Source organism: Lithobates pipiens, unplaced genomic scaffold (assembly GCF_037356315.1).
Source record: "Lithobates pipiens isolate NorthernLeopardFrog02 unplaced genomic scaffold, aLitPip1_a1.2 Scaffold_25, whole genome shotgun sequence".
Classification (NCBI taxonomy): domain Eukaryota; kingdom Metazoa; phylum Chordata; class Amphibia; order Anura; family Ranidae; genus Lithobates; species Lithobates pipiens.
This window is the reverse complement of record NW_027507787.1, coordinates 84,645,207-84,672,494: the sequence shown is the minus strand read 5'-3', so window position 1 is coordinate 84,672,494 and position 27,288 is coordinate 84,645,207. Positions and strand designations below refer to the sequence as shown.

General features: G+C 40.4%; 1 protein-coding gene across 1 annotated transcript; it reads right to left on the bottom strand.

The window, feature by feature from the left end:
• Positions 1-1,567: 1,567 nt before the first annotated feature.
• Positions 1,568-25,829, bottom strand: LOC143929765 (uncharacterized). The gene is made up of 5 exons (XM_077453741.1): positions 25,763-25,829; positions 21,315-21,398; positions 8,456-8,694; positions 5,440-5,487; positions 1,568-1,821 (listed from the first exon to the last, which is right to left on the bottom strand). Exons 1-5 carry the CDS (start codon positions 25,827-25,829, stop codon positions 1,693-1,695), a joined length of 567 nt encoding a protein of 188 aa, XP_077309867.1. The 3' UTR covers positions 1,568-1,692.
• Between the last annotated feature and the right edge of the window lie 1,459 nt (positions 25,830-27,288).

Below are 27,288 nucleotides of genomic sequence, written 5' to 3'. Positions count from 1 at the left end.
ATTGACTTGAACTCCCCCCCCCCCCCCCCCCTCCACCGTTTTGTTTCCTTTTACAAATGTATTAAAGCTGTCACCTATTACATCTTCTCAATGCTGAGGGTCTCCCCCTCCCCTCAATCTTCTATTCTTTTGCCATGGGATAAATGGGTAGGAGGGAATAATTTTTAAAGAGATGTTGACAGCAATATGGTATAGAGATGAATACATTTGACAGAATATAGAATTTCCATTAAAGACTTGAAAGGGATGGGAAAGGAGGAAGAGAAAGAATAGAGAGAAGTCATTATCTTCTTCCTCTCCAATATCACTATTGGTTGCATTTTCTTTTCTCTTTTGATTCACGTTATAACACGTGTTATAGGTTGTGGTTGGCAGATGATGGAGGGGGGTAATGACGGGAGAGGTGAGGTATAGGTGAAGGGGCCGGGTAGTCAGAAGATCTTTTCTGGTGATGAACAGTAGGATTGGATATACTTAGATTCAGGGAGACCCCCACCTCTCTTGTTGTTCCCCCCCTCCTTTTTAGGGATTAAATATGGTCGCTGTAATAACTGAATTGGATTCCAAGATATTACACCTTTTTATATGTATGGTATAATTTAACTTTTTTTTATTGTCCTTTTGTAATGTATTTATGTGTAATTACCTAAAATGAATAAAGAATTCAGGAGAATAAATGTGATATCTAGAATATTAGATTCTAAGTATACCTCTCCATCAGGAGTTAATAAACCTTTCAGAATAAGGGAATATATTTTACAAATATTTGCATGCTGAAAAAAAAAATCTGATTTATAAATATACTTTATCAAAAACTTGGTACCAGGTGTTAGGATCTCAGATTTTTCCCTGCCCCAGTTTACATTGGGGTTCAATTCTGTTCCTAAATATAGGCCCACCAGATGGAATAGCCTTGTTTGTGAAAAAACATTTCTTTTGTTGTTGTGAAAAGCCATTTATTGTTTTATAGGAACATTTTTGGGGGTTTGCCCACCTGGTCGTGGGTTAGAATAGGTTAGGGATAGGTTTGCTAGCTTTAGGATAATTTATGCCTGGATCTGAGGAAATCATTTGTAATATTTAACGTGTTTATTTTCCTAATAGACACATAGTTCACATTCACATGTGGTAAACATATATTTAACCTCTTGGCATCACCACGTCCTGGCCCTTTAAGGGCTTTTCGATGCCGTGAGGTGGAGCGGGGTTTGTGATCATGTGAACACCGTGATTGGCTGACACAGTGGTCACATGATTTTAAACTTCCCGATCGCAAGTAGAGATCAGGAGCTTTCCGTTAGCCGCTGGTAACTGCTCTCGGCACAGCTCTGTTTACCTTTAGGTATGCATATAAGCAGCTTCTTGGTGTTAAGGCCCTCCTGCCGAGCGGCTGCATATATGTATGTGGCCGGGGCCAAGGAGTTAAAAACCACCAGGATTCCATGAAGAAAACAGCAATATTAACAATTTACTACAGCAGTGTATTGAACATCAGTACTGGTAAGTTTGCTATATTTCAGTAATTTGGCACCCCATTGCAGTTTGTATAATAAAACAAAGAAATCTATTTAGAGCAAGCAATTTAAAGTTTAATTGAGCAAAGTTAATTAATGAGCTGTAACAAGATGCAGAATTTAATCGATTTAAACTCGGATGTGTTGTAAGTATTTTGCAGAGAAGTAAATTAGTATCTCAGCGTTTGGGCTCAAGCATGATATCTTCATTAATCACAGCAAATACTTCATTTGCCCTGACAAGGATTACAGGGATCAGGACAGCAGGAGACGGGGACAACACAAGGCATGCAAGGATTGCATGGATCTGTCAAGAAAGAAATCTTTAATTAGTAAAAAATTACTGCTTAGTGTAAAATAAATTTTCACAATTGACTACAGGTGATGTTTATTTTTATCTATCAGTTATGTTAAAGTTTAGATAGCAAATACAATTTCCAAAATGCCTTAAATTTAGCCATGGTTTCTTTTTCAGTATATTCATTATTCAGCTAGCAGATTAGGTTTTTAGCCAAACCTTTTTTTTCGATCAGTTTCCGGGAGGGACCATTTTCTTGGAACCAACATCAATGGGTTGTAGATAATTAGTTTTTTCACCTCTGGCAATTTCCAGTCTGCAGCAGCAGATGTGTGTACTCAACTCCCACGTATATGTCTAGATTTCGCTTGTTCAAATCATAGGCTGATTGATATAAAAACATTAGATTCCTCCATTCACACTGTATAGGCTCCATGCACACTGGCTTTAAAAATGTTGCATCTACAGGTGTTTTGTGTTCTGCCTGTAGAAGCAGCTCAGTGTTATCCTATGTGTCCATGCACATTAGGACCTTAAGAGGCATATTTTGAGTTTAACGCTCAGAAGCAGAAAAAAAAACCCTTCTGGTTCGCATTTCTGATTGGAACTTGGAGGCAGAAAAAAATGTAAAACTCCAAAACTCGTCTAGCCTTTGTACAAAAAATGCTCTATATGAGCGTTTACTCAGAAGAGAACAGACTTTTTTTAAGCCCAGTGTGCATGGAGCCTTAGTGTGGATGGAGGAATCTGCCTATTGCATTGTAATCAATAAGCCACAGCATCCCAGCTGCTTGAATACCTGAACAGTAACTACATCTGATAGAATGCAATCACTGTTTAGCCAACAATTTTCCACCTTTCAATTTTTTCTTCAATTCTCTTAAACTTTTCTATTGTCAAGCTTGAAGACACCAACAGGGTCACCCACAGCTCAAATGTCATCTTATTCAGCAAGAAGTGACTGAAATTCGAGCGGTGTTCGTCCAGCTTTAGTTCTCATTGGGCTTTTCAATCAAGCCAGCAGCCAGTTTATAACACTGGAAATGGTCTCTAAAATAAAAAGCACAGATGCAAATTCATTTATTAAGAAAAAATATTATTTAATTTGTCCCAAACCTACTTTGGTGTAGAGAGGAGAATGGTTCAATGTACAGAATGAAATAGAAGATGGATAATTACACTTTGTGACTTTGATATTGTGTTATGAACAGTTTAATGACATCAATGTTTGGTCCTGAGCGGTTTATTAAAGACAAAGCCGTTTTCTATGATCAAAGCCACACAAGGTGAGGCTGGTGTTCCACAGATCAGTCATAAAGCAGTGTACATTATCTTTATTTTTCTGGCTTAACTGTAACCTTAATAGTGATACTCCAACTGGGGATTTGGTTAGGAAACCAGTTGTACAGCATATGCTGTGGACTAACTGGTTACAACAATGACTATGGGACTATCAGCTGCTGAAATAGCAGTTATTAGATGAGTTGCATATTTATCCGATTCCTGATTTTTACATGCTGATTTTGTTAGAATATATCAGGCCTGTGGTTCACATTGTCTTTAAATTCCGATGTTTATGAATTCTGTAGCGTATTTCCTTTATTTACTTGCTTTCAGCACTGTCCCACATGACATTTTTATTGTTTTATCAAACAAATAGAGCTTTATTTTGGTGGTATTTAATCATCTCTGGGTTTTTTTTTTTTTTTTTTTGCTAAATAACTGGAAAAATACTCAAATTTTGAAAAAAAAATTGTTCTTAATTTGTTATAAAATTTAGCAAAAAGGTAATTTTTCTGCTTCACTGATGTGCACTGATGAGGCTGCACTAATGGCCACTCATAGGCTGCACTATTGGGCACTGATAGGCTTTGGTAGGTTGCACTGGTGGACACTGATTAGGAGGCACTGTTGAGGCTGCACTGATAGGCGGCACTGAAGGGCACTGAGAGGTGGCACTGATAGGCAGCACTGATACGTGGCACTGATGGGCACAGATAAGCACTGGTAGGCTGCACTGATAGGTGATACTGATGAGGAGGCACTGATTCGCATCACTGATAGGTGCCACTTATGGGCACTGATAGGCAGAATTGGTGGGTAATGATTGGCAGCACTGGTGGCCACTCATTTTCAGCACTGGTGGGCACTGGTGGGACTGTATTAATAATTATAACACTGATAATCAGTGCTCTGATTATCAGTGCCGATGTCCCTTTAACATAAGCCGGTTATCAGGTTTCTTCTCTCCTCGCGCTGTCAGCGTGAGGGAAAAAAGCCGATAAGCAGCTTGTGTTTACATCTCGTGATCAGCTGTCATTGGCTGACAGCTGATCACGTGGTAAAGAGCCACTGTGATTGGCCCTTTAACTTGTTCTGTGATCAGCTGAGTCTGAAGGCCAGGGCAACGCAACCATATACATCCTTTGGGCTATATAATGGGCAGATAGTGGTAAAACAATATTTTGGCACATTACATTGTGTTTAATAAGCCATATTTGCAATTCTAGTAACAGTGATAGTATGTTGGGTTTGTAAAAGGACTAGATTACACCTTAAAGTAGAACTAAAGCAAAACTTTTTTTTCCATTTTGGATAGAGTAAAGGGGGATTATAACTCCTGATCCATCTGCGAAAATCATTGTAAGGCAAATTTTCAGCGTGTGGGCAGTTGATACAGACATTGAGGTCCAAAGTAGGATTTATCTTGCAGCAAACATTAAACGTTTGTCAGATAAGGTCCAGCAGCGGAAACATTATGTTACTCCTTTAAAGTGCCAGAGCACTGGAACAAGCAAGGCAAGCTGGGAGGAGCTATTAATTGTGGCAGGGATTATTATTTCTTTTTTAGGGGGAGGGGGGCAAACTTGGGATCCTTTTACAGGTAATTTGCCACAAATTGTTTGCAAGAAAAAAATAGACCCTGAGTCCTCAGTGCCGCTGAGGAAAACACTGTCCTCAACAATTACAATTCACCCACAGGCAATTCCCAGGGTTAAGGAGTCAGGAAATGTTCCCCTTGAAGCCTGCCTCATTTCCTTCTCTTCAGCTCCAGCACCCCAACCCTCCTTTCTTAAATATTCCTCTTCTGCCTATTGTTGCCTTTCCATCATAGCATGTGTAAAGTATGGAATGAATACGAGGAGGATTGATGGTCTTTTGCTGCTGATTGTCCTATTGAAGTTCTGCTCTACGCCAAGCTCTGTGTTGCAGAGTCATGTGTTTCCTCATGCATGTGGTGCCTAACCTGATACTTTTACAATGGCTGCTATTCTGTAGACAGAGACTGAAACTGGTGCTGCTGATAGCAGATACATAAAAAAAAGTCCACACTGAAGACCTCTGCGGACCAACCCCAGGAATAGCAGTGGCCTGTACATGTAGGGCAGTGCCACCAGATGGATTAGGACAGCTTGCAGAACCTCTGCCTCTCACTTTAGGACTGTGTTACATTTTTAATAAAAGTGGATTGTCCAAATATAAGAGCAGCTACTGTATGAAAATAGAGAGGAATAAATATGTGTAACTGTGGTGCACATAATACTGCACAAGTATTTAATCTTGACTTATTTTAAAGAATATATCATACAGTTTTATAAAGGGCAATCATGCCTTTCTCTTTTTTACCTTGTTGGCGAACATAGTGGTTGCCACGTTGACCCTGAGGTTTACATGCTGAAAAAACAAACAAACATTTGAAGCATTAGTGAGGCATTTTGGAATGCAATGGGAGGCCTTCTGTATTAGGCGATCCTCGCATTTTAATGCAAGGCTAGCCTTAAAATGTACATTTAGTCTGGGCTTCATGAAATCACAGCACTAAAGTCTATTTAAATCCTAATCTCAGTCAATTAAAAAAAGAAATCAGCACGTGGGACTGTACTTTCTTTCCAAGTGTCCCTTGTGCTGCTTGCTGCGGTTTAATTTGAAATTCTCTGGCCTCTGATTCCCCCCCCCCCCCCCACCACCTCTGCAGCCGTAATCTTCTAGTGCTATGGAGGCTAATAAGAATTGAGAGATCTGTCATATGTAATCTTCAAGAGGGTTAATTATGCCTGCTCTTTCCTCCCACATCCTCCATTCATAGAACCTGTACTGTAACTTCCACAAATGAAAACTAATTGTTGAATGGAGGAGAGGGCCTTTCATTCATCTGCCCATGCTCCATTCATAAAGCACTTTTCATTTGTGGAAGCTATAGTACAACTTCTGTGAACTTAGGAGGGGGAGGGAAAGGGCAGGAATACATGCTTAACGGGTGCATGTGACAGATCCCTTGGATTGTAATAACCCCTGTGGCAATGGAAGATTATGGCTGCAGGGGTAGGGGGTATAGGAGGATAGGGGATTTTAACGAAATCAGCCAGCAGTACAAGAGACACTTCACACTGAATGTAGGTACAGTCCCTTGTGCTGTTTTTTTTTTTTTTGACTAAACGTATGCTTTAATGTATGTTCTTCTGAATGGTATTAATACAGCCATGACATGATTCTGTGTTATGTAACTACGGTAACTCTTTTATGTGTTGTAGAGACAGCAAAAACAAGTGGTAAGCAAAGTCAGAATACTTGACGTCAATCTCACTTGCTTAAATTGGATGTAAACCTGATTTTTTTTTTTTTTAATGAAGACTTCTACCTGGTACAGAAGAAGATGTCAAGTCAGCTGTACCCAGTATTGCCCCAAAGAGTTAATAGTTGATCCTCCTCTGAGCAATCCTCCTGTCTTTGTAGCAAGATAAAAAAAAGACACACGTTTGTGTCACCACATAACCCACTGCTGTAACTGACATCTGATTTCTTTATCTCAGGAACAGCACGAGATAGAGAGCGAGAGTGTTACGATTCCAGCTTCACATCCTCCCTCCTTTGTTCTCCAGTTCTCCCAGGATTGGCTGCTCCAAACCTCAGAACGATTGGACATGCTAAAGTCACGTGTTGCCTTTCCTGAGTTTTGACTGGATGTTACTCAAAACTCAGGAATAGGAGAGTGTAGAGGTGGACAGGGAGTCTTGTGACATCACAATTCTGTCCATTGAGCTCCGGCAAAGAGACCAACCCACCGATTCCAGAGTTTTGTGGGACTCCTACTGCTGAAGGGGGTGAAATTTGCAAGGTAGGGATACATGCAGGAGGCTTGCATGCATATATACATTAATACTGTGCCATTAGTTTATACTGAGTGAGTGGTGGGTTTACATCCACTTTAAGGTAAACTCCAGTCAGAAATTGAAATTACATTCTGCTTAACGTATTTTATGCATATTTCATTACACACAATCTGTTTATTTCATCGTTGACTAATATTTAGAGCATAGGTGAGCACACAGGGTGTTCCAGGTGTGCCTGGGCCCACCCTAATAACCCAGTGTGGCACAGATTCCCCCCTGTTTAAACCCCTATTATTTCACCACAGCCCCCTAATGGGGCTCCTAAAAACAATTGACAAAAAATAATAAAAAATAAAATAATAAAAATAAAAACAACTGACACCATCCACTGCCCATCTGACTCCCTCATATACTTATATATAGATATATATAGATATATAGATATACATATGCACAAATACGCAAGTGTGTTTGAGTTTTGGGGTGCACACCCTAATGCACCTATGATGTAGAGACTATTATATTGTAGAGTACAGCAAGTACTCAAAATATAGCAATTTGCATGGCAACTAATAAAGCAACTCTGTCATTAAAAATCAAAATGCCAATTAAAGTATCCCCTAAAAAGAAGATTATGAATACTGCCCATGGCATCAAACACTCCTGTAATGAAGATAAATCACTGCTTAAAATGGTTGTAAAGGCTGGACATGTTTTAGCTTAATGAATTCCCTGCATTAAGGTAAAAAATGTTCCTGTATCTGTATGGACCCCTCCTTAATACTTAGTTCTTTTGTTCGAGCGATGTGCCCACCTGCAGTGTCTCTCTCCCCTCTCTCTGCTCACATAGGTAGCAGTGGGAGTAATTGGCTTCTACTGCTGTTAATCAAATTCTGTGAGCAAAGAGTGGGGGGAGGGGCTGAGCCGCACTGTCTGTGTCCAAGGATGCAGACAGCGTGGCTCAGGAGAGACTTTCTATGGGGGACCACCAAGAAGAGGAGGAGCAGAGCATGCCAGTGGGGGACCCGAGAAGAGGAGAATTGAAGCCACACTGTGCAAAACCATTGCGCAGAGCAAGTAAGTATAACATGTTTGTTATTTAAATAAAAAAAATCAAGCTTTAAAGCCACTTTAAAGAGGGATAGTTTCCTGGTCCTTCCCTGGTGCCCTGGTGGGCTTAGTGGTTTCTCTTATTATCCCCTACATCACTGCAGGACATGATAGTGACCTAGAAGCTGGTGGTAGGAACCATAGAGTGCAGAAAGTTATTTTCATTACAGTGCCATCACAGGTTGTGGAGGTAAGTATTTACAATTTTCAGTGTGGGGCACTTTTTTGGCAGTATGAATTTAGCAACAGAGTCTCTCTAATAGTCCTTTCCAGCTAAAGTTTATATAACTGATGCATAAGCGATAAAATACATACGTACATATCCAGACTTAATAGCAATTTGCAAGAAAAGCATTCATTTTACACAAAAAGTAGTACATAAAGCCTAGTACAGGTGTTATTTGCATCTTTAAATCACTTACGGTCTTGGCATGGATCTTTGCAGACTGGGATTTTTTGGCAAGGATCTTGGCATTTGATCTTCTGGCTGGCACATTTTTTTGTTCCAGACATATCTGCTTTTGGATTTGGTTTTCCTTCTGAGAAAATATAGGAGCTTGTAGAGAATTTGTTGTTTCAATAGCTTTCAATGGGGCCTTTATATATACTGTATGTAATAGGAAATAGAATGAGGACAAATTCTTCCCCTGGCCGGTCACACCTAATTAAGAAGGCGTTTGAACACATACCATTCACATGTTTATTATTCATGAACTGGTGCTCCTTGCTAATAGGGAAATTGCATATTACACATTTCCTTATTATTTTTGTGGCTCACTAATGAATTCTAAGCCTCCAAATCTTGGTTAAGGGGCCATACAAGACATATAAGGATGATCACTTTAGCTGATGTAATGCTATAGATAAGTGACTGTAAATTGATTATGTGGACAAGCTAGCCCACTAATTTTCTTTCAGGAATGTGCTTATTTTCTTAGAAGGTAGTTTTGCTCCAGTGGGACTGAGTTGGCCAATGGCCGTTCATTACACACAAATCCTGTGTTACCACAGCCAAAACTTAAACGATCTCTATCTCGTATCAGAGGTGACATTAGGTATGTGTCTGAACCTGGTCATCTGCCACACCATCATGGGCAGGACTCCATGGCGAAACATAATCTTTAGTTAAGTATTCTTGTCATATTTCCTAATAATGTATAATGAACCTCTGCGCTACTAAAGTGAACTAGACAAAATGACAAATAATAGAAATGGAAATGCTGCAAAAACTAATAGTGCTCACAAATCACCACTGACATAAGAAAAAATATATATAAATATATAAATGATCCTGCGCTTAACCTAGTGATCTGACATCCTGATAGTGAAATATAACAATAATAAATGTTCATAAACATTAGTGAAAAATAATGTGATTAAATAAGTGAAAAAAAAAAAGTCCAAAAAATTATCCAATGCTCCAAACTATGCTTCAAAATAATATGTAGATGAAAAAAGACTTGATAGTTGTTCCGGTGAATTAAAACGCTGACACCACACCAATGTGCTCACAGAACTATCACCTAATGGGCATGAGTAAAATGCCTTAGTAAATCCACTGGGAACAGTCTCAATTCCGGGATCCAGGATCATCAGTGATTGATGCTTAATTAAAAGATTGCACCCCCTCCAAGGGGATGTTTAAATCCACATGTAAAATAAGTAAGCCTCCAATAGTGTATTACCAAAATAACCACAGTGTATTAAGTAAAATACCTGCTTAAATTACAGCAGGAGCAAGCATGCCAAACAGAGACCAAAAAACAGCGTTTCACACCACATTGTAAGTCACTTCCGGTCCGTGGTACACTTTCGGTCATGCCCTACACGTTATGTCAGGTCACGTGACATCCTTAGAGGGAAGTATAGTTTGAAGCTTAGTTTGGAGTATTGGATCATTTTTTGAACTTCATATTTCCTAATATTGAGCTCCATTCACAGAATGAATCCACATGAGATATTTAGGTGTGAGGACACATTTTGCCTAAATATCACATGCAATCCTGAAACTGTCAATTCACTAAAACGTTTTGCGGTATTTATCGCAAACCACTTGGTAAATACCACATGAAAAGGTGTTAAACTCAATTCAAAGACAGTAATAAATAATGAAATGCATGCCCGCGCAGTGGCGCCATCCCGATGTGCTCGTGTCACCCGGACACGGCGCATCTCGGATCAGCAGGAGGGCTCTGTGATTGGCCCTCCTGATCATATGATGGCCGTGTCCAATCAGGGCCATCATGTGATGTAAACAAACAGCCGGTTGCTAGGCAATCGGCTCCTCCTCTCCTCACACAGAAGTCATCGCTCAGGAGAGGAGAGCAGATCGCTGCAGCTGGCTGGTGATCAGTGAGTATGAGCTGTTTTTACAGCTTTTTACTAACTGATCACCAGTCTAGTGTAATACACACATAATACCACATAATACCATAATGTAATACCACACAGTGTAAACACACATGTCACCACAATACACATGTCACCACACATGTCCCCAAAACACACATGTCCCCAAATAATAAAAAGACAAGTCCCCAAATAAAAAAAGACATGTCCTCCACATATGTCCCACTAAAATCACATGTTCCAATGATTATCTGCACACATATGTACGTGATCACCTGCACACATATGTACATGATCATTTGCGTACATATGTCCGTGATCACACAAACCAATACACTTAACGCAATTTTTTTTACCAAAAACATGTAGCAGAATACATTTTGGCTTAAATTTATGACATTTGATTTTATTGGATTTCTTTTAAAAGAGAAAAAATAAAATATTGTTTTTTTTCCAAATTTCCGCTTTTTTGCGCTTATATATCGCAAAAAATAAAAAACGGAGTCGTGAATAAATACCACCAAAATAAAGCTCTATTTGTGTGAACAAAATGATGATAATTTCATTTGGGTACAGTGTAGCATGACTGCGCAATTCTCATTGAAAGTGCGAGAGCGATGAAAGCTGAAAATTGGGCTGGGAAGGAAGGGGGCGAAAGTGCCCTGTATTGTAGTGGTTAACAACTAGGCCTTTTTTTGCGATACGGCACTGCGTCACTTTAACTGACAAATGCGCGGTCATGCAACGCTGTTCCCAAACAAAATTGATGTACGTTTTTTCCCACAAATTGAGCTTTCTTTTGGTGGTATTTGATCAATAGCATTTTATTTTATTTCCTTAAAATTGGACCTATAATAATGACAGACTTATAATAAAATGCAATCATAAAACAGTCAATTCCAACCACTGCAGTAATTTATACAACATAGTCCTTCTGCTCAATGCATTTCTTGGACATGGTCCTCTTCATCATGAGATAAAAGACTTTTGTTGCTGTCATCTAAATAGAGTGACAAGATTTATTTTAAATGAGTAGTCATATCAATATAACATAATTTCACATATCATGCCCTAGAGACTTTGGCGTGAACCCAGGTATTCCCTCATCGTTCAACTGTATACAGCTATAGCATGGAAGGCCCAGATGGGGGTCCTCTCCCCCTTCTCCTCCTCTTCATCCTCCTCCTCCTCCAACCTCCAACCTTCAATACAGTTTGTCCATTTATCTGTTTATTAATTTCACTGATTGCCTTAATTTACATGTACTATAAGTACTACCTAGAGGCATAAGCATTAATTGTTCATTTATATTGCATTAACTCTTGTTTTTTTGGCAGGTTTCAAAAACAAATTCATATTATTAAGGGATTACTATCCTACGTATAGAAGAGGAGGGTGGGGGGCCACTATTAATGGTTATGCTACCTCTCCCCTTCACTGACCCATATATGTAATAGTCTATCTGTATGCTCACTGTCTATATAACTAGAGATGCCTATACTCCCCCCCCCCCCCCCCCCCCCCCGAAGGTTACATCAAGAGCTAGAAGTGCATTGCACATACCTTAATCATAGAAATAGGCCATCATTTACATATACTATTCACCTTCTAATTTGCCACCATGACAATTGATTAAACATTTAAATCATTCCTGCTATCCTGATGAAACAGGGAGGTTATCCATTAGGCAAGTTGTTGATAAGTAAACTCCTTTCAAAAGTTTCGTTTAGGTTCCTCACATTGGGTCTATAACGTAATAACAGTTTAAGTTCAATTTAACTTCTTTACATTAAGTCTATAGAAAGACCATAAAAGGCCAGTAAAAATTATGATAGTAGTGTAATAATAACAACAGTAATAATAATAATGTTGGTAATAGTACAAAAATGAATAACACAAAGTAACATTGCTTTACCAATCTTCATTACCTTTATATAGGGATTGATTCGCCAATATTAAAATTAACCTATCACAGAGAAAGGTGAGGGGAAGTTGACAGTGGTTATATCTATTTAAAACACAGCAATTTCCAAGATTAACATCCTTTCGTTGTCTCATTTAAGTAGAGGTTAGCACAACAGCAAAAAGGACAAAGAAATTGATCAACTATCAAATTAAATGGCTTTTGTTGCTTAACCACTTAAGGACCGCCGCATGTAAATCTACGTCGGCACAATGGCACGGACAGGCACAAGCACGTACCGGTACATGCTTGCCTTCCAGCGGGTGGGGGGTCCGATCGGACCCCCTCCCGCTGGCTGCGGCGGTCCATTTCACTTCAGGAGCAATCCGGGATGAAGGGATGTCCGTTGATTTCTGGCCATCCCCTCTCGATCGCTCCTGGCGAATGAGAAGCTTCTCCCGCCTGTCTAGTGTAAACACAGGCAGGGAGGAAGTGATGTCACTCTCCTCGGGGCGGTCTTTTTGACCGGACTGCGAGGAGAACACATAGTAAGTGCACCAATCACTACACTGACACGTAGGTACACACAGGCACACAAATCGCCCCCCCCTCTCCCAGTCACAGTGTCACTGATTGCAGTGATCATTTATTTACTGATCATTGCATTTAGTGTCAGTTGTGACAGTAAAAAGTGTCAGGGCAGTTAGTGTTAGGTCCATGGAACCCCCCTACCCCCCCAATAAAGGTTTTAACCCCCTGATTGCCCCTAGTCAACCCTTTCTCCCCCTTTTGCCAGTGTCACTAAGCGATCATTTTTCTGATCGCTGCATTAGTGTCACTGGTGCCGCTAGGTAGCTAGTTATTTTTTTAGGTTCACTGCCAGGTTTTTATAGCATTAGGTACCCCCATATACTACCCAAAAAAGGTTTTAACCCCCTGATTGCCCCTAGAGTTAACCCTTTCACCAGTGATCACCGTAAAAGTGTCACTGGTGATGCTGGATAGCCAGTTAGTCATTTAGTTATTTAGGTTCCCCCGTCAGGTTTTTATATAGCGTCCGGGACCCCCATATACTACCTAATAAAGGTTTTAACCCCCCAGATTGCCCCCAGGTAACCCTTTCACCCCCTTTTGCCAGTGTCACTAAACAATCGTTTTTCTGATCGCTGCATTAGTGTCACTGGTGCCGCTAGGTAGCTAGTTATTTTTTATGTTCACCGCCAGGTTTTTATAGCGCTAGGTACCCCCATATACTACCTAATAAAGATTTTAACCCCCTGATTGCCCCTAGAGTTAACCCTTTCACCAGCGATCACCCGGCAGGTGATATCAATTAAGTTTTAGGGTCAGGGTCTGCGTCGCCCCAGGCAGCGGTAGGTTAGTGCCAGTACCGCTAACACCCACGCGCAAAGCATACACCTCCCGTAGTGGTATAGAATCTGAACAGATCAATATCTGATCTGATCAGATCTATACTAGCATCCCCAGCAGTTTAGGGTTCCAAAAAAATGCATTGTTAGCGGGATCAGCCTAGATACCTGCTAGTACCTACGTTTTGCCCCTCCGCCCAGCCCACCCAAGTGCAGTATCGATCGATCACTGTCACTTACAAAACACTAAACACATAACTGCAACGTTCGCAGAGTCAGGCCTGGCGGTGCTTGGTTTTCGGGGTCCTGTATGCGGCTAGGCTCCCAAAAAGTCCCCCACATTAGAAGAAGCAGCTGAATTTATTTTGGGGTGGAATTTCACTTATGCCCATAGCATGTGTGAGCAATATATCATTTAGTGACAACTTTGTGCAAAAAAAAAAGTTTGTAATATTCCTGCAACTTGTGGCAAAATATAAAATATTTCATGGACTCAACATGCCTCAGTAAATAGCTTGGGGTTTCTACTTTCCAAAATGGGATCATTTGGGGGGTTTTGTGCTATTTTGGCATTTTATGGCCTTCGAAACTGTGATAGGTAGTGAGGAGTGAAATCAAAAATTTGCACCCTTAGAAATCCTGAAGGCAGTGATTGGTTTTCGGGGTGCCGTACGCGGATAGGCTCCCAAAAAGTCCCACATATGTGGTATCCCCGTACTCAGAAGAAGCAGCAGAATATATTTTCGGGTGCAATTTCACATATTACTATGGCATGTGTGAGCAATATATCATTTAGTGACAACTTTTTGTAAACCTTTTTTTTTTTGTGTCATTATTCAATCACTTGGGACAAAAATAAATAAATCAATGGGCTCAACATGACCCTCAGCAATTTCCTTGTGGTGTCTACTTTCCAAAATGGGGTCATTTAGGGGGGGGGTTGTGCTATTTAGGCATTTTATGGTCTTCGAAACTGTGATAGGTAGTGAGGAGTGAAATCAAAAATTTGCACCCTTTAGAAATCCTGAAGGCGGTGATTGGTTTTCGGCGTGCCGTATGCTGCTAGGCTCCGAAAAAGTCCCACATATGTGGTATCCCCGTACTCAGGAGAAGCAGCAGAATATATTTTGGGGTGCAATTCCACATATAACTATGGCATGTGTGAGCAATATATCATTTAGTGACAACTTTTTGTAAACTTTTTTTTTTTGTGTCATTCAATCACTTGGGACAAAAAAAAATATTCAATTGGCTCAACATGCCACTCAGCAATTTTCTTGGGGGGGGGGGGGGGGGGGTTGTACTGCCCTGCCATTTTAGCACTTCAAGAAATGAGATAGGCAGTCATAAATTAAAAGCTGTGTAAATTCCAGAAAATGTACTCTAGTTTGTAGACGCTATAACTTTTGCGCAAACCAATAAATATACGCTTATTTTTTACTAAAGACATGTGGCTGAATACATTTTGGCCTAAATGTATGACTAAAATTTAGTTTATTCGATTTTTCTTATAACAAAAAGTAGAAAATATATATTTTTTTTAAAAATTTCAGTCTTTTTCCTTTTATATCGTAAAAAATAAAAATTGCAGAGGCAATCAAATACCATCAAAAGAAAGCTCTATTTGTGGGAAGAAAAGGACACAAATTTCGTTTGGGTACAACATTGTATGACTGTGCAATTACCAGTTAAAACAGTGCAGTGCAGTGCGAAATTGTAAAAAGACCTCTGGTCCTTAGGCTGACAATTGGTCTGGGGCTTAAGTGGTTAAAAAGGCACCCTTTGAAAAAAATGTGTCATACCTGTAATGGTTTGCTGCTGCCAAACAACAGAGGTGGGCTATACTCAGCGCTCTAGCATACAAGGTGCAAGGAGGAGGGAAGGGCAAGATTCCACCTACCCCAGCATGACAAATCAGGTGGGCATGTTTGCATGAGAGGACAGAGGAAAGGGAGGTCGTGGCTAGCTGCATCTGCCTATGTCATAGCCTGCTGTCTTGAGGGAGGGCAATGCCCATACCTGAGTGTCCTTAGCCACAATGAATTGCAGGGAGGAAGAATATACATGCATGATTTGATGCAGGCCATTATTTTAAGTGGAATGCAACCTATGATTAGTTGAGTATAGTCACAAATTGAAAATTGAGAAGGTCCCCAATTAATCTTAATTTATTTAAACTTTATTTAAACGTTGTAATAAGGCATGGTAAACACACAAGGCAGCTCGCAAAGGCTTTTTACAAATTATATTTATTATTTGTTTATTTATTATATTTCTATTTATAAAATATTTAAAGTTAACCACTTGAGCTCCGGACAATTTTGCCTCCTTCATGACCAGGGCATTTTTTTATATTTGCCACTTTTACTGGCAATTTATTGGTCATGCAATAACCCAAGTCCTCTGACTTTATTAGATACCCTCTTTATATGTAGAAAACTTTTTACTGTTCCCCATATTCAGGGTTTGTGAGATTGTTGGGAATTATGAATATAATATGGTTTTCCCTCAGTCTTTTTTGGCCTCTTTCTCTCGGTCAGGGAGGCTGGAATCTAGAAAAGACACTTAGATTTTTTTGTACCAATGAATGATAAAATAACATTTCTATACTTACCTTAAAGTCTTTTTCTTGAAGTCCATTGAGGAACAAAGCTTTTGCCAATCCTTGCCCCCCACACCCCATGTTAGTAGCCATAATTACTGCTTGCTGACAAATCAGAGACATGATAATTAGAGACCAGTATTCCAAACCCATGTAGGCAGTAACATAACCTGCCTGTTTAATAATGCACACAGTTCTGTGTGCCTCAATGCATTTCAAGAAAAAAAATACAGTGCCTAGAAAATATACAGTGCCTAGAAATATATTTACATGCATTATGGTATAGCGGTATATATGGTATATAAATCCAGGGTTGATAATAATTAAAATTACATTATAAGTTAAAGAGGAGGGCCAGCTTAAAAAAAAAAAAAAATTAAAAGACAGCAGCTGCAAACACTGTAGCTGTTGACTTTTAATAAGCAGACTTACCTGTCCAGGGCGCCTGCGATGTCGGCCGCTCGAGGCTGACCCGTCCCTTGGCTCTCGGGTTCCGGCACTGCCATTCCAACTAAGGGAAACAGACAGTAGAGCCTTGCGGCTTCACTGCCTGTTTCCTACTGAGCATGTGTGAGTCGCGCAGCGCTTTGTGAACGGGGCGCGCTGTGTTCTGGGACACACAGTTCCCAGAACTCACAGCGTTCCATTCCCCAGAAGACGTCGCACGGAGGAGAGAAGACCGAACATCACCGCAGAGTCGGAAGAGGCAGATTAGGACGATATGCCTAGCAACAGGCATTTCTGGTAAGTTTAAAAAAATATATTTTTTCATTTTTTTCTGATTTTTTTTGCAAAATTTTAATGTACTTTTGTTTTTCAGGGTGGCCCTCCACTTTAAGTGATTAATGTAAACACAGAATGTTTTTGGTTCCTCGAAATAAAGTACAGCTGGAATGGAATCTATGAATCATGCAGTAGCATAGACATACATAATAATAATATGTATTAGTAACTGAATAGTATTTGTACAGAGAGATGATTATCTATAGTAGACTTAACGTGCACAAACAGGAAACAAAAACTCATGCTTTAGTTATGCTAATCTTTAGCATGGGAATACATTGCTATCTAGCTTATAATTATTTTTTAATGGTAAGAAACATGACACCTTAGTGTAAGGGATCTTGAACTTGGGATTTCCAAACTGGTTTGCCTGACTGTTTTTCAGGTGAACTTGACTAGAAGCTCCATGTGGGTCTATGGGCACGCTGATGTAAGGGAACTTGTGTCCATTTACACTCACCTACCTCCGAGTCCCTCCAGGTCTAGAAAAAAAAAGGAATAGCAGTGCATCCTTTTCCAATTTTATGGAGGTAGCCTGATGTAAATAGACACAAATCCATTTACATCCGGATGCCCATAGAGCAATCATAGGTCTACCCCTGTCTGCTGTGCAAATGTGGACACACTGTCAAAAAACTGATATCCATCCCATTCAGCTCCAATTTAGCAGGGGATCTGTGGAGATTTACAAGAAATACACCTCCAATTAGCTGGGTCTCCTTTGTAAAGATCTATTCCCCATATTGCTTTTATCACATGTGATTGTTTTTATACGTTTTTTGTACATTGGTTTTTACCTATTAAAAAATGTCTTTTGACCTGCCCCCCCCATTTTTCTTTTTTATGTGTACCAATGCAAGGGCTGCTGGGTTTCACCATTTCCAGCACCCTCATTAGGGTTGGTTTTGGTTTGGTCATTCATTTGCCATCACTGGAGTTCCTTTCCTGGTATCGCCTGCAGTATCCATTATATTCATGGTCGATACCGCGTGAAGTTGGACTAAGGCCAATCCGGGAATTTCCTGACATCAGATATACAGTCATCGTGGACCTGTCCCATGGGTACATTCATGCTTGATTGACTCATTGTCTTACGATAGTCGAGTCCAACATCTCTGGTAAGCGTATCTCACTTATTATTTTTTGTTTGATTAATCTTACTCACAAATTTGCACTGTTTATATGTTTGGGTTAGCGCTACATATTTACCACTATTACTCCTTTGTAAGGAAAGAAAAATGTTTGGTATTCGTTTTATTACATTATGTAAAGAAAACAAAATGTTTGGTATTCGATTTATTACAATATATATTTAGTGTTGTCAAAATTGCCTCATTGAACCTTATACAAAATGCATGAATTATTTACAATGAATCTCAGCACATGAAGTTTAAATGGTGTGTTATGTTGTACAGCTGTAATGTATTAGTAAGTGAACTGATCTGCACAAGAAATGCTTGCCTAAGTCATTTGGAAAATTCTGTTGTCACATATGTTTTTGTATATGTTGGTTGTTATGTTGATTTCTTATCAATGCTAGAATCCCCTCTGATACACAAAATGGCTTTCACTCTTTCTGCATCAACAATAAGTAGCAGTAAATTTAAAGGGTGTTCCTTCCTGCAAAACAACACAATGAGAAGGCAGAGGCTACTGTTCTCGTGGGAAGTAGAGGTGTAGATTAAAGACTTTTGGGTCACCATGGCTATGATTAGACATGTACAAATGACTGCTCATACTATGATATTACTTGGACAATATTTATTAGCCTATGTTAAAAGTGTGGAAGTTTTTTACCCAGTTCCTCCATTTCATTCAACCCTTATATTATCTATATATGCTCTCTGTAATTTAACACCAGTGACCACAGGTTCATTCATATGTAATCTGAGCATTCACAACAGGCAGTGTCGTTATTTGCAGTGGCGGCCCATGCATTGTTGGCCCCCATCTATTTGCCCGGCCCCTTTCAGGACGCCGGACACATGAATTCCTATGGCTGGGATGGGGGGGGGGGAATGATAGGCTTCAAAATAGGTAGAGCTCGGGGTGCAGAGAGTGCGCCCTGATCCCACCCAATTGTGTAATGATAGCAAATACATTTTCGCTATTTTCACACTAACCTTCCTCCCTGCCAATCCGGAGGCAGGGCATCAGACCTGTTTCCTGATTGGCCAAAGTGCCAGGCCACCCTTTTGGATGCCTGGCACTTAGGAAGAGGAGCGGAGGAGGCACACGCTGGAGTGTAGGTCACCGCTGCTCTGGTGCACTTTGAGAGGAGCTGCTGAGTGGAGGTAAGTGCCCTGGGGTCTGTCAGAGCTGTGCACAGGGGGTTTGGGGGTGCTGCCAGAGCTGTCCAAAAATTTTGAGCACCAGCCACCACTGCTCTGCAATCTTAGAAACGTATGCCAATTCTCTCATCAAAGCAAGCATTGTCCTATGAAATGCTTTAGTGATATACAGGGGAGAAGCCCTTATGATCATTGAGGGGAGGCTTGAATATTTATCATTGGCAAATATGTAACTCTATTGTTCACTGTTATTACCTATGTGTTAGGGTTTGCATTTTAAACCTTACTAATGTTTGTAAAAAAAAATAAATTTTTTTAATATACTTATTTTTGGATGTGGTACCTTAAAAGCCCTATTAGTTATTTTCTTTTAGGGATTTGATGTATTTTTCAGCCCCTGTTTTTATGAGTATTGTGGAGGAGTAAAAGATTGAGAATGGACAGTGGCTGTCTGTTTTGTGTATTTTAGCATCAGTTACAAAGTACAGACAGAATGACACTCCAGCCAGTACACTCTCCATTAGGGCAGTGCTGGTTAATAGCCACTTCACTCCCCTGCAGTTCAATGCTGTGTTTTAACGCACATAGTTACATGGTAACTATGTAACCTAGATAACCCAGCTAATTGGAGGTGTATTTATTGTAAATCTCCACAGATCTCCTGCTGAATTGTAGCTGAACGAAATGGATATCAGTTTTTTGACAGTTTGTCCACATTTGCACAGCAGATAGGTCAGACCTATGATTGCTCTATGGGCAGCCAGATGTAAATGGACTTGTGTCTATTTACACCAGGCTACCTCCATAAATTTGGAAAAGGATGTACTCCTATTCCTTTTTTTCTGGACCTGGAGGGACTCAGAGGTAGATTTATATGGACACAAGTTCTTTTACATCAGCTTGCCCATAGACCCACATGGAGCTTTTAGTTAGTTCCACCTGAAAAACAGTCAGGAAATCCCAAGTTCAAGGTCCCTTACACTAAGGAGTCATGTTTCTTACCATAAAAAAATTATAAACTAGATAGCAATGTATTCCCATGCTAAAGATTAGCATAACTAAAGTGTTACATGTGACCATACTTATGCTCATGAGTTTTTTTTTTTTCCTGTTTGTGCACGTGTTAAGTCTATTATACATAATCATCACTCTGTACACATACTATTCCGTTATTAATATGCTTTATTAATATGTATGTATATGCCACTGCATGATTCATAGATTACATGGGCTAGCACAAAGGGATTAATTAACACAAATAACGACCAATAAACACTTCTTTCTTTAACATATTTATTAATTTAATAGCAAATTATTTATAGGCCATGGTGTTGTTCAAGGGGTAACCTGATAATTTCATTAATGATATTCAAATTAAATTATGAAGCCATCCTGGCTATAATAAATTAATAAAAGACACGGTGTCCATCCAGACAATGCTGGATGACTATTCCCCAATGACCAAAGCCGGGAGAGGATCTTCTCCCCAAAACCGAGGCCTTTTCTATCATGGATTGAAGACCCATATTGAAAATGTCTATGCCTACTGCCAATAAATGTACTAAATCATTCCTGAATAAACCAGGCAAAAAAACTTCACGCTCCATGTGACAAAATGATAAACCACCCAAGGAAAGAAGGAAATTATGGATAGTCCTGTTCAAACATCTCCTGATTTTGTCTACATATAATAAGTTACTATATGGAGACCAAAGAAGTCTAGGAACCATTTCGGAGAAGGCCAGGACCGATAGTGGAAACAAAAGTTTAATGGCAGAGAAATCCTTTTTATATTTCACTTAATAGCTTGCAAGTTCTAATTTTCCCAATATCATTGCCTCCAGCATGAATAATTATAACTTGTGGGGGGGGGGGGGCAAATGCTGGACAAAAACAACAAATGGTTCTTAAGATTACGCCATCTAAGGCCCCTAATGCCTGACCATAAAACTAGAAAATGATTAATGTCCAGACCTAGATTACTTGAGTAAGTCCTGAATGCTGCCTGCTTCCCAGCCCAGAAGACGTAGGGATGGCCTACTATCCAGATAATACTCTTGGATGAATCTGAAAGAGAGAATTAAATGATTAATAATTCAGGATGGACATAAATCTTGTATCTACTACTTTCCCAACGACCCACTTTCTTCTGAACACCTGATGAGAAACCTAATGAATTAGCTGTAGTAGCAGCCCCTAAAGGAATTTGATGAAAATGTAAAACCTGATAGGTTCAAGTGTTTGAGGCAAGAGAATAACACCGCTGAAAACTGGCATCTAGTCAGAGGGCAGAAATCCTGATGGATAAAGAATGAACCGACAGATGATGGCCTGGCCGAAATATATTCAGATACATGAAAAACAGGGCAAATTAAAGGATTGGAGGATTTTCCCAGAGAAATCCATTGGCCATTACCCAAAACGAAAGTTTTTGATCTGCATATAAATAGATTAACACAATAATTTTCAAAAGACATATGTGAAAACTTTAGAAATGAAGAAGAGGATCTGTTAAGGGCAATAAATTCCCCTAAACGAAGAGCTCCAAAAAATGCAACAGAAAAAGCTGCTTTAAAAAGTAAAAGCTCATACTGAGAAAAACAAACTTTTTCTAATCCCATTAGCTTGGACAACAAACCAACTGAAATAGGGAATGTTCTCCTGTAACTTTTCAGGATCTGAGATACCTGAAAGAAAGAGGTTAAGGCTGGTAAACCCATCTATTTAAGGAAAAAATAAACCCTTGCTAACACCTTACTCACTGAGGCAGGACTAAGATTTGACTTCAATAAGAAAGATACAAATGCTAGTGAGGTATATGCATTCACTTCCATAGTATCTAGAGACACACTGGAGCAGAAATAACACCCCTTTGACCAGGCCAGGCCATAAGCTTGCCATGTTTTTTGAGATACTGAGATCCTAAAGTAAGTAGATATCAGTCCCAAATCAAGCCCCAGAGGAAGTCTGGGCAAGGTATTCTGCAAAGGTCTACCGACGTTTTCCCGGAATCCCTTGAACTGTAAACGAGATAAAGCATCAGCTATGTTATTATTTACTCCAGCTATGTTTGGCTTCTAACCAAATATTGAACCTCATGCAATGTAATACAAAGAAACGTAATAGTTTAATAACCATTTAAGATTTAGATGATAGCATATTGATAGAAAAGAGTATGCCTTTATTATGCGTATGCAACATCACTCTTCTGTTCATACATTTTTCTTTCCAAATGACTATAGAAACTATCACTGGAAATAGTTCTAGCAAGACTATATTATGTAAGATGTCTTGATGCAACCAACTGGAATGCCATTCAGATCAGAGGCGCACCAATGACCGTCCATAAAGGCTCCAAAACCTGAAGAACCCGCAGCATCAGTGAAGAAATTTAAATCAAAATCTTGTGTAAAAGCTTGTTGCCAAATCGTTGCTCCATTAAAGTTGCAAAGAAAAGAGTCCCAAACTTTCAAATCTTCTTTGATACTCTTGGATAAGCCAATATGTGAGTAAGGGTTCTTAAAACCTCTAGTGGCCAAGGCAAAACGCTTAGAAAATATTTTAGCTATCGGAATAATTCTAGCTGCAAAAGCAAAGAGTATTATACAAGAATAAAAAGATCGCTGTCCTCACTCGATGTAGTTTTTCCAAAGGTAAGCTAAACTATATTAATAATGAGTCAATAGTGATCCCCAAAAATTTGATGGCATTCGTGGGAAAAAACATTTTTTCTTTAGCAAGAGGAACTGAAAAGGTATCACAGATATGAAAAATGTATTTAAAGACTCAAGACATATGTTGGAATCAGATGGTCCTATAAACAAAAAATCATCTTGGTAATTAGTGAAAACCTCCCAAGGGAGAATGAGACTCCAGAACCCAATGTAGAAATTTTGCAAAGGCCTCAAAATAAAAACATGATAAAGAAAAACCCATCGGCATGCATTTGTCAAAATAAAATTGTCCTTGGAAGTGAAAACCCAGTGAACTAAAACCTTGGGGGTGAACGGGAAGTAGGCGAAAAGCAGATTTAATATCTGCCTTTGCCAACAAGGCATTTTGCTTAAAACCATTGAGCTATTGATCTAGCCAGGGTAGCATTTTTGATAGGTTCACTGGAGTCATGGCTTTTCCCACCAACATCCCTGGGTATTGAAGGGACAGTGCTCGCTGCTGACTTCCAAAAACACCTGATGGTGGGATGGGTGATTGCCACTACAGTAAGAGCATTCATGCCTATATCTGCAACCGGACAGGAATTTGCATTGTGCCTCATTGAAAGCAAAGCAGAAGCCTTTAAGAAAGGTATTCTGGGAGTTAATTGCTGATCTAGGCGTGAATTGTGGTCTCTGAGGCAGCATGTGGTTCAGCCATAGACCTACGTCTTTTGATCCCCAACGTACTATTTGAGTATACTTAGTATATACACACTAATTACTTTAATTTAATTTTCAATTAATTCTTACTTACATCCCATGTACCTTTTTAGATTACCCCCCGCGGGTTCTGTGAGGGATTTCTACTTACGCAATCTGTTGGGTGAACCCCCATTTCCTCACTCAAGGCTGTGAGCCTTCCATCCAGGGCGGGAGCAATTTTTCAAGGATCAGTCTCTTTCCACCTCCTGGTTCCATCGTTGGATGTGAGATGACACAAGGCAGCACACCTCCCCTTCCTGTTCTCCTGAGGTCTACCATTGTTTTTATTGATGTATATTTATGGATGCATTTATGACGTATCGAGCTTCTGATACAGGGTCAGTAAAATACTAGCTTTTACTCAATGCTAGTATGCTACAGTGACTATAACCTTTGTATTAGCCACGCATCTAGGGATGAGCCGAACACCCCCCTGTTCGGTTCGCACCAGAACCTGCGAACAGACCTAAACTTTGTGTGAACTTTAGAACCCTATTAAAGTCTATGGGACTCGAACGTTCACAATCTAAAGTGCTCATTTTAAAGGGTAATATGCAGGTTACTGTCCTAAAAAGTGTTTGGGGACCCGGGTCCTGCCCCAGGGGACATGGATCAATGCAAAAAGAAGTTTTAAAAACGGCTGTTTTTTCAGGAGCAGTGATTTTAATAATGATTAAAGTGAAACAATAAAAGTGTAATATTCCTTTAAATTTCGTATCTATAGTATGCCTGTGAAGGGGCGCATGTTTCTGCTGCTTAGAACTGTCCCTGCACAAAGTGTCATTTGTGCAGGAAAAAAAGTCTTTTAAAATAACTTGCGGCTAAATTGTCGGCTCGCCGTAATACAGAGAACACTCAATGAGTGTTCTCTGTATTAGCCTACAATTCATTCATTCATTGATAAAAAAAAAAAAAAAAAAGCGTGGAGGTTCCCCTAAATTCAATTACCAGGCCCTTCAGGTCTGACATGGATATTAAGGGGAACCCCGTGTCAAATTAAAAAAAAAATTTACGTGGGGGTCCCCCTAAATATCCATACCAGACCCTTCAGGTCTGATATGGATATTAAGGGGAACCCCGCATCAAATTTAAAAAAAAAATTGACGTGGGGGTCCCCCTAAAAATCCATATCAGACCCTTTATCCGAGCACGCAACCTGGCAGGCCGCAGGAAAAGAGGGGGGGACGAGAGAGCGCCCCCCCTCCCTCCTGAACCATACCAGGCCACATACCCTCAACATTGGGAGGATGCTTTGGGGGTCTGTGACCCCTCAAAGCACCTTGTCCCCATGTTGATGAGGACAAGGGCCTCATCCTCACAACCCTGGCAGTTGGTTGTGAGGGTCTGCGGGCAGGGGGCTTATCAGAATCTGGAAGCCCCCTTTAACAAGGGGACCCCCAGATCCCGGCCCCCCCCTGTTTGAAATGGTAAGGGGGTACAAAAGTACCCCTACCATTTCACAAAGAAAGTGTCAAAATGGTTAAATAAGACAAACACACTTTTGAAAAATTCCTTTATTAAAAATTAAAAAAATTAAAAAAAGATTCCAGCAGTGCTAATCCACTCTTGCTATCCAGCGACGAATCTCCGGGGTCCAGCGATGGATGATCATATCCAGCGACGGGGGATCTCTCAGTCCAGCGCTGTCCATACATCCTTCTTCTGTCTCCATTGCGGAGACACTGCAGAGATCCCAGCGCTGACGTTTCTTATATTAGGAGGGCGGGGCCACCCGTCACCTGACCCCGCCCCCTCTGACGCTGGTGAAGGGAGCCAGGGGTTCCCCAGTGACGTGTGGGTGACCCCGCCCCCTCTGATGTAACGGAAACCTGCGTTACATCAGAGGGGGCGGGGTCACCCACACGTCACTACATTTATTTATTTATTTAAGCTCATCCCTACACGCATCTTATGTTGTTTCTTTCTTTATAGATTGATATTATATGTTTGCTGATCCATTTCCCCCCGAGGAAGAGTTTGAAACACTCAAAACGCGTCAGTTAGGAATATTACCTGTATTTTGCTCTTTGTGTTTATTGTATTTTGCATCCTGTCTTGCTTTCTGTATCCATACATTCATTCATACCCCTCCCACTATTTGGGCTTTTGTTTGCCCACATGACTACTACCCCTTTGATTTTACTTGAAGTCAAATAAAAAAACATTTGTTTTAAAGTAAGATATTACCTACTAAATACTTGTCCTGCCCCTTTAAAGTCCTGCCGAAGCATCCCTTTTGCATTTACCATTAACTGGGATGAGGGTCAGGCCATTTCTAGACCATTTGCAGCACTTACCCCCCTCCTTTGACCAATCCAGGGTAGTAAATACCCCTTCAGCCTCACCAAGTGCTCCTCTGGTTCATCGTTTAAAGGGGTTGTAAAGGTAAATGTTTTTTCACCTTAATGCATCTGACAGTGCCTGCGCCCCCAGCCCCCCCGTTTTACTTACCTCACCCCTCGAAAGTCCCGTGCTCATCCCCGACGTCCTTTCCACCGTTCAGCCTGGCCGCTGATTGGCTGGAGTGGATGGATGGAAAGCAGCGCAGCCATTGGCTCACGCTTCTGTCAATCACATCCACTGACGCGGAGCATCGGGGGAGGGGCCGTGTCATACAGCGAACGGCTATAGCCGCCGGCTGTATCACGAGAGCGTGTCCGCAGATGCTTCTCACCATGCGAGGGACCTCGCATGAACGTGAGAAGCACCTGTGGGAGGAAGCCGAGACAGCCGCAGAGGGACCCCAGAAGAGCAGGTTCGGGGCCACTCTGTGCAAAACGAGCTGCACAGTGGAGGTAAGTATAACTCCATAACTCCAATAACTATATAGTATGTTTGTTATTTAAAAAAAAATAAAAATCAATTTACAATCCCTTTAAAGCTCCTTGAGGAGATCGGTATATGTCTGAGACATGTTGCATGAAAACGATCAACTCTCTCCGTGGACTGGGCAACAGTCTCTTCCATTTCACGAATCTCTGAAACTCCGAACAGTTGGTGTACATGATGACTTCCAGTAAAGTGGAATCAGAGCTTTAGCCGCGTTCAAAAGGTGCTTGGAGAGTGAGAATTTGTATTTCTTAATGGAGAAATTGGTAATGTGAAGAAGACAGTTAATCGCATCAAGTTTTATTTTTGTCTCCTTGATTTGAAACACTAGCCTCCTGACCTCGGACCAGAAGGGCTGTATCATTGGGCAGTGCCACCATATATGTAACAGAGTGACCTTGTTCTGTTGGCAGTGCCAGCAAGAGTCCGAGGTCAGCGGAAACCATGAGTTCGACTTCATCGGAGTGGCATACCAGTGAGTTAACAGTTTGTAAGTGGTTTCTTTTTTTGGAGCAAATAGAGCATTTGTGAGCAAATATACAGGCCTGCTTCCATTGTTTATGTGTGATTGATATGTTCAATTCTGTGGACCATCGCTCTCTGAGTCCGCCCCCCTTTAGAGCATCACCTCCCTAAATCCACCCATGGGCGAATGATGTTGCTTTAGGGATCGGTTCGTTTGTCATACAAACTGTCTCTAGCTCAGTCAA